Source organism: Syngnathoides biaculeatus, chromosome 14 (genome assembly GCF_019802595.1).
Source record: "Syngnathoides biaculeatus isolate LvHL_M chromosome 14, ASM1980259v1, whole genome shotgun sequence".
NCBI lineage: Eukaryota > Metazoa > Chordata > Actinopteri > Syngnathiformes > Syngnathidae > Syngnathoides > Syngnathoides biaculeatus.
In genome coordinates, this window is record NC_084653.1 from 11,155,601 (window position 1) to 11,167,228 (window position 11,628).

General features: G+C 40.6%; 1 protein-coding gene across 1 annotated transcript in view; it reads right to left on the reverse strand.

Moving 5' to 3' along the window:
* The window catches only part of agps (alkylglycerone phosphate synthase), a 30,074-nt gene extending 22,960 nt beyond the window's left edge, over positions 1-7,114 (reverse strand). The window contains exons 1-5 of the mRNA XM_061842201.1: positions 6,831-7,114; positions 4,535-4,624; positions 1,513-1,603; positions 1,314-1,434; positions 1,139-1,213 (exon numbers count right to left, since the gene is read on the reverse strand). Coding sequence (XP_061698185.1) covers positions 1,139-1,213; positions 1,314-1,434; positions 1,513-1,603; positions 4,535-4,624; positions 6,831-7,027 — 574 coding nt within the window. The 5' untranslated portion in view covers positions 7,028-7,114. The remainder of the gene's footprint in view (positions 1-1,138; positions 1,214-1,313; positions 1,435-1,512; positions 1,604-4,534; positions 4,625-6,830) is intronic.
* Between the last annotated feature and the right edge of the window lie 4,514 nt (positions 7,115-11,628).

Genomic DNA, 11,628 nt, shown 5'->3' on the forward strand with positions numbered 1-11,628 from the left:
GTTTATTCTGGAAGCAAGGCAATGAAACGTAATGGGTTCCTGCACAAGCAAATCAAACTCCTAACAGTTTTGTTGATGTTTGTGTGACACAGGAAAATATTGAACATGTTTAACAATATTTTTCAGGGCAAATTTAAATTGCTGTTAAATATCCTTACAGGACTAGATTACATTAATTAATATTTTACAGAGACATGGTAACTAACTTTTTTGTCAATGACTGGCACAATTTTAAAATTTGTATTAATTTTTTTAAAAAGTCTTCAACAAATACACTAACAAAACTACTGAATGAAGCTATTATTAAAATCAAAATAAACTAAAACAACTCTACTCGATACATTTTGCATTCCCCTAAATAGGTTTGCTAAAAAGTACAGCAGGGGTCTCCAGTCTTTTAGACAGCTACTTTGACTAAATGAAAGCCTCCAGTTAGACTTGGGTTTCATGAATATGAGGGTTAGGGTTAACTATACTACTGCATTTACAAAATTCTCCCTGTGCTACCGTGGGTTGTCTCCGAGTACTCTGGTGTCATCTCACATTCCAAAAACATGCATATTAGGTGAATTCTGTGGTTTTCAAACGGCGGGGGTCCGGGTCACCCATCAACTATTATGATAACTTTTGATTGATAAGTTACACCCAGCTGTTATTGTTCACCTTTTTGTTGATTCCAAAGGAATACAGTTTGCAAGCGGGGGTGGGGGTGTTCAGTCCCACCCCCCCCCCCCCCTGAAAATTTCATCTCCAAAAAAAAAAGGGGGTCATGACAAATATTGTTTGGGGACCACTGGGTTAATTGAAGACAATCAATTGTCCTCAGGTGTGAATGTGAGAGGTTGATTGTCTGTTTGTTCTGCAATTGGATGGCGACCAGTCTAGGGTGGGTGCAACCCACCTCCCTCCACCTGGGTAAGGGTTCAGCACAGCTGTTACCCTAATGGGGATATGCGGTGTAGAAAATGGATGCCTGGACTGCATTTACAAAATAGCACGATTTCCACTTTGACACAATGTACAGGGGTTCCTCAGTTTGGTCCCTACATATTAATAAATACCCCTGCCTCAAAAAAGACAATATGAAATAATGAATATGGCAATGTTGTAAATGACATAACACATGTTAGAAACTCACTGGGCCACACCACCACATCTGGAAGGCGACCGAATCTCCCTTCTCGCATGGCAAAGATCTCATGCAAGCAATGCCCTGTAAAGACCATTGGAGGAGTGAGCAACAACAGAATGCGTACAAAACATGAGACACACATTGCAAAGGAAAATGAGCCATCTCCTAGTGTGAATGTTACCATGGCTGCGAAATACACGGTCCTCAGCATCGTGAGAGAAGGGAATACCGGAGGATTTCAAATCATCCATAAAGGGCTTGTTAAGAGTGGGAGCTTGGATGGCGTTGCTGTTCAGGAGGGGCTGAGACAGAAGAAAACATTGTCAATTATTTGGCTGCAGTTACTGTGGACAGAACAACAATGAATGAAGAGCACTCACTGTTGCTGGAGTTTTGTGCTGTAGACTGGCTCCAAATGTGCTTTCAAACCAGTCTTTCAGACCAGGGATGATCATACCACTTAATCTATATCTGGATGGAGATAAGGAGGAAACAGTTTGAGCAACATTTTTTTTCTCACTCTTACACAAGGTCGGTTGAACAACATCCGGTTTTGTTCAATTAATTCCCCAAAAAGTGTACATTGTCTTATGCATGTCATTCACATTCTTCATGCTCTCAACAGACACTTCTTTACGGATGTGTAAATGTGTAGTTTATGTCCAAAATAGGTTATAAAATCTATATCCGTTTGAATAAATTCTTGGTATTTTGCGGAGAAACGTTATACTTATTAGTCCAAAGCCCATTACATTTTGTTTTGTCAACTCAATGACTTTTGGGACACCCTATATATGATTTTTGTTTGTTCGTTTAACAATTCATGAATGATTTTCAGTTTTGACAGTGTATCAATCAAACAATGGTTGCTGTCCACTACGTCACACCAAAAGGTGTTCCATGTATTTTTGGCTCTCTCAACTAATTGAGCTAAGAGAAATATTACAAACAGCTCTCTGAATGAATCAATGAATTTTTATGTCACCGCAAAAAAACAACTGCATTCTTCAATTAATAATGGTCTAATAGCCAAACTAAAACATTGGTAAAAACTTGGAATGGAATTATTGTGTATTGGTCATATGATGAAAACAAAGCCCCCTCCTGATTTAATCGACGAGTTGACTGTTGCTGAAACAATTTATGCAAAGTACCACCTTAAAATATGTTTTCTCCAAATCCCATCATAATGAGTATGTGTGTTTCTTTCGGCTTGTCCCTTTCGGGGTCGACACAGCGTATCATCTCAGATGAACGCATATATATGTTTGGCACAATTTTTACACCGGATGCCCTTCCTGACGCAACCCCACAAACCCTGGTTTACCAAACCAGTGCTCTAGTAAAGACCAATATTCAAATATTGTAGCCTAAAAGACACAATTGTTTTGTTACTTAAAAGTATATGTAATATTATAATCCACTGTATTATCAATCACAGTGTGCAGATTAACAGTATGGTTAAGGACAATTAAATTTTTTCATTAAAATGTATTTCACAAAAGTTAATTAAAATGTTGGAAAATAAAGTTCTAAATGACTAGTGCAAATGTAATTACAAGCTAAATACAACTGAAGCGTTAGTGAACTGAATAGTTCCCTATAATTTGAATGTCTATTGTTCTTCATACTTATTAAAATTTGTTTATCTCAAGTAGACTTGACTACTGTAACGGTCTTCTGACTGGACTCCCCAAAAAGAGTATTAAACAGCTGTGGCTCATTCAGAATGCCACAGCTCGCTTTATGATCGAAACAAAGCGGTCAGACCATGTAACTCCAATCCTAAAATCCTTGCACTGCCTTCCAGTCAGCTTTAGAATAGATTTTTAAGTTCTGCTACTGGTCTATAAATCACTAAATGCTTTAGGTCGTGAATACATGAAAGAAATGCTTACGGAATACAAACCCAGTGGAACTCTGAGATTGACTGACTCAGGTCAAATAGTGGAGCGGAGAGTCCAAAGCAAACATGGTGAAGCAGCATTTAGCTATTAAGCTCCACACAAATGGAATAAGTTTCCAAAAGAGGTGAGGTCAGCCCCAAGTGTGAATGTTTTTAAATCCAGGTTGAAAAGCCTTCTTTTTTTCTCATGCTTTTTATAGTTCATCCACTTTTTAATATTAATTGCACTGTATGCAGTTTTAATTATTTTTTTTAAATATATTTATTTTCTTGTCATTTTTATCCCGTTCTAAATGTTTTATCTCTCCGTTTTCAATTTTTTTTTTGTCATGTAAAGCACATTGAGTTACCGCGTGTATGAAATGCGCTATACAAATAAATTTGATTTGCTTTGCTGGTTCCCCTTCTCAGTACTCAACATCAATGTCGTACCAGCCCGGTGTGATGGTATGAGCGCTCCCGGTGCTGAAAAGTCTTCTTGTGATTGACGCGCATCCGCGTATATTTTGTAAACTTCCGGCCAGTCTGAAATGTCTCCACCCACTCTTCAACATGTGCCATTCAACAACTTGTCGCCGAGCGTTCATGTTCGCTATGGACATCTTGGAAAGATGAACACACCAAACGTACATGAATGTATATATCTTTTTTTTTTTTTAAATCAACTTTTGTTTTAATGTTAAGTTAGGGTTAGGCTATAACGTATGTTACCTGTCACTATGTAGAAGAAGGGGAACTTTGTCTGCTATCTACCCAGAGTTCCCCTATTAGTAACGCATGCGCATTCATCACAATGAGACTTTTCAGCACGGGGGAGCGCTAAGCCCGTCACACCGGCACCAACTGCCGGAGACTAATTCTTTATGTTTTGTTACATACTTGGCCATTAAAGCTGATTCTGAGTCTGATCTCCTAGAACTTGTTTTTCAAAGAGGTAAAGAAGTTAAAATACTGCAAAATGATCAAAGTTTGTATATTCAATTCCATAATTCTTTCGTGTACCGTAATCAGTGTACCTCACTTTGAGGATGATGGCATAGCACGAGAAGCGGTACTTGACATTGATACACTTTCTTCTAGGGAAGTGTAAACTGAGCCAAAGTCTCTTTCTGGACACACACTGGAAGATCCCTACTGCCTTTACAACAATCCCGAGACACATCAATCATTATAAGCATTAGGTGTCCAGAAGAATTTGAGCAAATCTGCTGTTAATATGCAACTTGTTGATTTGGAAATCATAATGCTCACTATAAAATTACGTATAAATAATAGCCACTAGATGGCAGCAGTGTGGCGTAACTAGGTTGGGTGTATTTTCGCATGGAGCTGCTGAAGAAATGATTGACGCAACACGCCCCAAGATGAGTTACATGAGAACAGGAGAATCCTGCCAAAAGATGGTCACGTGACACACTGAGACAGTGCTATTTGGCCTCAGGGGTCATTGTTGAATGGGTACAAAAGCAGTGTGTGCTGCTATACTGATACTCTACCTTTTGCCAGTAAATTCTGCTTGGCCTTTCTTATTGAAGAGGAAGCGGGAATCGCTGTAGCCCCAACCGTTCCATTTCATAATCTCTTGCCTAGAAGAAAATATAATAAAACAGTGATGCAATTGATGGTTAATAGTTAATCGCAGAATGTTACAATATCCAAAATAGTGTCATTTATAGGAATAAAACGTCGAACACGGCTAATGAACTTATACCCACTCTCACAAAAGACTGACGTTATTTAGCGTTTGAAAACTTTCCATCCTGTGCAAGGTGGGCCTTTTTAACCTTGTGCAAGTTAATAGTTAGAGAAGCTGCAGATAGCCACACCAACTATATTCTTTAGAGACATTCATGGACATGCTCCAAATATATATTACAACCTTTAAATTTTTAAGCACCTGACGTTGTACAATTGGAAATTGAACTTATATCTTTAACTCTACAAACAATTAGCAGCAGTGGCAATATGTTGAAGCTCAAGATGGTGGATACCGATACAAGTATTGGTCATGAGTACAAATAATTTGGATACTATTTCTATTACAAAAATAACAATTGTGAACAAAAACCTTGCTTTCTGAAACAGATTATGATGCACCAATGTGTAAAATTGCTGCAGTTTCGCACCAGCTACTGACGACGAGGACTTACTTGATACCTGTTTTCTAGCCTTAAGTATTGGTGGCTACAATTAACAGCCTTCAGAAATACCTCATGCCCTGAGATAAGGCTGGCATTGGCCCGATACTGTTAAAAGGTACTGGTCCATCCCTAATTCAAACACTGTCACCCAGGCAACCAGTGAAGCTGGCTAAAGTTTATTCAGTGGGTGTTCATATTTTTTGTTGGCCTTAAAAAAACTGCATCCCAAAATTTCTGCAGATTGAATGCCAAAGTTCAGGAAGATTTAATAAAATGAGTAAAACACTAGAGACTGGATTGAAACTGTACCAGCACCACAAAATGATCACAATCTAGTGCAGAATTTTACAAATTTAGTGGATTAAAAAAAAATATTATCCAAGAAAAAATATACTTTTCCAAACTTGAACAAACACAAAAAAGGAAGAAAAAAAGAGTCTTCAACGCTTAAAACAAACTGAGGGGGTTTTACCCCTAAATGACTGTGCTAACAGTCCAAAGCCTAAGTGGAATTTCTCATTCAAACACTACCTGAGGTCACTGACCTCACGACTACTAATTAAGCTAGTAATGCGATGTAATACCGTGTAGCTTTCTTTGCACAATGTGATATCACCTGCAAACAAAGAAAAACATGGAAACAAAGGAGGATTTCACCTGATTACATATGTAACTCAGCAAGGTTTCTTCCACTTACTTGTGTGTCATTAAAAAAAAGACAGCTCGGCCAGCATGTCAAGATTGTTTTCCCCTGACACCACTTTCAAACTAGCCACACTAGGAAACAAACATGTATATATAACTACATAATCAGGAGAGGGAAATTTGTTAAAGTGGAAAAGGATAAGATGACGATCATAGATTATCAAAAACACTTAAAAATTGCATACTGTAGTTTGGGATATTATTAAAAAGAGACACACCTACAGCGGGGGGTTAAGTTAGTATTAGCTTTGTAGTATTGCCACGATGTTACGCTGGCCAGAAAATTGAACGGTGACAAGGAGCCAATTTTTTTTTTTTTTTTACACTCAACGGCAGCTGTCGAATTTGAGTTGACATTCGATGACACCTCAGCCAGGCCGAGGTCCCTTAAACGCAACTCAGAGGCCCATAGGTTGAAAGTCAGACCACCATGACTACTAGCCAATCAGATCAACCGAAGAAGCCCAAGTAGTCTTCACTGAGTCACCTCTCTGTTGTGAAACAAACCTCTCAATATAGTACTGTGTGAAGGAAACTTTGTTGTAAAATATGCAAATACAAACCCCAGTCCAAAAAAGTGATACTGTAAGCGCCACAAAAAGCTTCATGCACTGTTCGTGGCCAATTCTTTATTGTTGTGTTACACAGAAAACCGGAAACTACTACAAAACTAACTTTATTGTCTCTCCGGATGAATGAAATAAAGATAATCGCGGTTATGCACTAAGCCGCACCCACCCAGTATCCAACCAGTGCTAGCAAGCAGTATGCTCCAAACTGTTTTTTCCGCGTCTCACTATGGAATTTGTGCTCGTCTGAAAGGTAAATAAATCTCACAAAACGTCACCGAAACACTCTTTTCGGCTTTTATGGCGCTACTTGCATAGCTTATGCTAGAGGAGGTGCGGGGACCCTCCTCAAGCCACGCTCCATCACAGCCTTGTACCTCCTCCTCGGCATCGTCCTCTTCTCCTGCCCGAAGACATCAGGCTCGGCCCCTTGGGCTTTGCACTCCGCGGCAACAATGGCGGAACCGCTATCCGCCGTTGCTCGTAAATGCCCTGCAATTATCGTCACCCTCTCCCGAGCGACGCGCTGGCTATCGGAGCGGCTGCCACTACCGTTGTCGCTGTCGGACGCCATGCTGCTTCCGTGTTTGTGACGGGAGCGAGCGGAACTGGTAGAGAGACTTGAGGGAAAGTGTTGTGGCGTTCAAGGGGATCTGGGAAAACCTACAGGGGCATATAACAAAAACCGGGTTTTGTTCGTCACACTATGCTTTTCCCTGATAAACAATAACGTTGTTGGTTAATTTTATATAAGCACACGGGCTCCTTTGGAGTAAAATGCATCCAAGATTGTTTCCCTTTAAATAGTACACATTGTACTGTGTGCAGGGTTAATGATAAAGTACATGACACGGTTCTTTCGAAACCACGTCGACCTCTTTTTAATTTGAATCATCTCTCTTGATCTTTAAACCGGTGGTTTCGCACAGTCGTAACATTCACCACACAGAGGACGAGGATTTGAACCCACCGCGATAGGTTCTGTTTCCCAGCATGCTTTGCTACAAACATATGGCCAATCCTATGCAAGGACTAGGATTGGAGTGCCGTGTAGTCCACTCGCTTTTCATGCACTACGTGAGCAAAGACAAATGGTTCTCGTTTTCGGTAATGCTTCAAAATCGATCACTTAAATCGCTAACTGTGGATGATAAAACAATATATTTTGTCTAAAATTCTAAGCTTCAAATGTTGGCAATTGCATTTCCATCCCGGTATTTGACTTGGCTGAATATAGGAAAAATTCACTCCATTCATCTGTTTTGATTAGATTTCCATGTGCATAAAAACAACAAACTGGTAAATCATTAACCAAAGTGCTCAATCTTTAATACTGAATACCATGCACAGAAAAATAACACTATCAAAAGTTTATAGTGACTGTGGACTCTTATTTCTCTCATTGACTTGTTTGATGCGCTATTGGCGTGGTGGGTAAACCTCAAATTAACCTGAACTAACACAAGTTAACTGTTGACATTTCTACCTCACCTCCACTGAGTCACCAGACCAGCATGACTTGACTACTGTTTCCATATGGCACCTCAAGCGCTTTAAGGGTTGATTCAACACGTACGGATCACTATCTACCGTACTGAAATGCAGTATTGTAATTCAATCCTGTTGAAACTATGAACAAAGTAGACAAAAAAAGATTGAACATGCAGGGTTATCTTTATTTGAGGGAAAGAGAAAGAAAAAAAAAAACAGAAAAGTGTTGCAAATATCCAGATGTTTGATGCAATTTATTTCCTGTTCGGCCCCGTAAGATTTAACTTCCAAAACAAAGTTCTGTAATGCACTGACTGCGAGCAGTGAGAGTCTGAGTGTATCACAGAACTTTATTTGGAAAGCCACAGTGCCACCTCATAGGTTTGTCTTCATCCAGCTGAGTGACATGGAGCTCCTTTGACCTGCAGCAAAGCACAAGAACCACCATACATTTGTTGTACTTTAGCACATTTCAAACATTGATCCATAAAATGTCTTTTTGGTACCCATGTGTGGCTTTGCTGTGAATGCTCCATCTTGAAATGGGCCTGCTGGGTGTCTTAGAAGTATACCACCAGGCAGGTACTACAGACCAGATGGGAGTTTTTTGCAGTAATTTTATACAGATGTATGCTATTGTGGCCATTTGAAGAGAATACAGTCCCATAATCTTTCTTTTGAGAGTTGGATCCACTTGTAGATTTTACCTGTTGAGCCTTGAGGGTTCAACAGGCCTTGGCGAAGCTGATTCCACCAAAAGTTAACTTGTTGACAGTGTTCGGGGAAAAAAAAGTGCACAAGGTCAGCAAAGATCCTGTTGACCATTATCTAACAGCTATTTAGGAACACTTGCTACTTTAACAGCATTCACTTGATAGCAACTTTTTTTTTCCTGCACAACAAAAAGCACAACGTCATCTTTCAATCATAACATGCAGATAATGGTCACGAGGGTGTTAGAACAGAGGTAAACCGGGTAAAAGAAGTGGCCATATGGAAGCCATACAGTACCTGAGAGGTCGACATAAGCAGTCGGCTGCAGGAGCCGAGCTGTCTGCGCCTAAAAAAATGCAACGAAAAGAGCGAAGTGTGGACGTTGCAGGGCCACCGCGAGAGAGCACCAATGCAAAGCCACTCTTTCTTCGCCGCACTTGATTTGCTGACGTGCAAAGCGGTTCAAGTGGTGAGGTGGCCGCTGATTCGGTCGCCGTCGTTGTACGTTTTCTTCTGTCTGCCTGCTCCCTGGCCGCGAGTGAGCGCTGCGTGCAGTTGACTCGATGCAGCTGGAAGAATGTCGACGTGGAGCTGCCAAACGTGAACGCGTGCACATGAGCGCGCTTCACAGGAGAGCATGGAGGGCTGGGGGGTGGGAAAAAAAAGCGAAAGTCTTTTTTTTTTTTTAAGTGTGTGTGTCATTGCAAGTCAGTGAACTGCAATGTGGATTTCACTGTACCGAGGTGACAGAGGCAGTTCTTTTTCAGTCTGATTGTATGGTCTCTTAAAAATAAAGACAAATACAATAGCTGCTTAATGTTACTCTACCGCATTTATACGTGTCAACGACTGTTTTACGAGGTGGTAATCTTAAATTCATGGCATTATTAGAATGGACACATCCACAATCTAATAATAGGATTCAATGTGAGCCGAGAGCTGCAGCACATACCTGCTGTCATAATATATATATATATATATATATATATATATATATATATATATATATATATAAAATATCATAGTTCTGAGATCCCGGGTTCAATCCCGGACCCGCCTGTGTGGAGTTTGCATGTTCTCCGCATGCCTGCGTGGGTTTCCTCCGAGCACTCTGGTTTCCTCCCATAATCCAAAAACATGCAACATTAATTGGACACACGAAATTCCCCCAAGGTGTGATTGTGAGTGTCTGTTTGTCTCAATGTGCCCTGCGATTGGGTGGTAACCAGTTCAGGGTGTACCCCCCCTCCTGTCCCTTGACAGCCGGGATAGGCTCCAGCATTCCCCGCGACCCTCGTGAGGATAAGCGGCGAAGAAAATGGATGGATGGATGGATGGATGGATCTATAAAAAAAAAACAAGACAAAGATACAGGAAATCAATTCAAAGCCTTGCCCACAATTAATGTGAACTATTTCCCTGACAACCCAATTGAAAAAGAAAATGAAACAAGTAAAAACAAACTACTGGGATCACTCATAATTATGGCTATGTTCAGAATTAACAGATATGTAAATCCAAATGGGAGTCAGCACACACCTGCCACCATTTAAAGTGCTCCTCTAAATAAAGTTCTGCTGTACTAATATTCTTTTTTAGCTTTTTTGATCAATTTACAGACTTCAATGTGGCTAAAATACATGTTTTGAAAGGAATTCGGACTACCTGGGGGGAGGAGGGGGGATGAGCACAGGAAGAACATGCTAATTCCACACTGGATGGCCAAAGCACAAACTTGAAACCCTGAACCTCAAAACTGTGAGGCAAATGAGCTAAAAACCATGAATCCAAGACATTGGATGCAAAACACCATTAAAGACATTGCAAAGGGAATTTAGTGATTTGATCCGAAATACATTGCACACTTCAAAGACTGGGAACTGTGTAATACTCAACAGTGGAGATGTGGTGTTAATCAGTTTTTCACGATTTCTGTTTTCCTGATTTTTTTTTTTGGGGGGGGGGGTGGAGTGAGCAAGAGGTAAAATGTGACGCACTAAGCTGTCCGGCACACTGTACATTGACCTCCCCCACTACAGATGTAGTGAGTGACGTTGTTTACATCAGTGGCGATCTGGCAGAATTGGAAGTTGTGGGATATATTCCAGCCACCAGCAGATGTAAGTTGATATATTTTCACGGCTCAAGCATACAGTGATGTGTAGCCATGAGAAAGAGGCGAGATGAGCATATGTACTGTATCCGAGTACCACTTTAATGTTGAGCAGGGCATTTTCGGTGCATTCTCCGTGAGCTGAGAGGAGAGCTTGATTGTTTTTATCCACAATCTTGAAGTTTCATTTTGGCAGGCTTGTTAACAAGACGTCTCTGTGGTGTGCCAAATGGCATGTGATTATTTTTGTGTTTTGATATTCAGTATGTTAGCACTACCCTATATTGTGCACTGTAAAAATTACCCATGCATCCATTTTCTGTACTGCTTATCCTCACCTTTACTACTACTTGCAGGGCAGATATAAACAGCCAACCACTCACACTCACATTCACACCTACGTGCAATTTAGAGTCTTCAATCAACCTAGAGCGCATGTTTTGGGGATGTGGGAGGAAACCAGCGTACCAGGAGAAAACCCACACAGACACAACGAGAACCCCGAAAAAACAGATACAGTAATTGTTGTGGTTCCTTGGTCAGCAGCTGATGACTTTTTCTTGAATTTAGGAATTTGGTTAAGGTTGTGTCTTTGATTTATATTTTGTTTTGCTGAGATGAAGGACGCAGCGCAGTGATGCAGCTGTAAAGTGTTGGCCTCATGGTTCTGAGGCACTGGGGAGAACGTGCAAACTCAACACAAGGGTAGTCGGGATCTGAACCCCAGTCCTCAGAACTGTGAGGCCAATGCTTTACAGCTGCGCCACCGTGCCACCAGTTTTGTTACAAAAAAAACATCTCCTTTTCCTCTGTTACACTGAGCTACATTCCACTCACTTCGTATCTTTCGATTATTG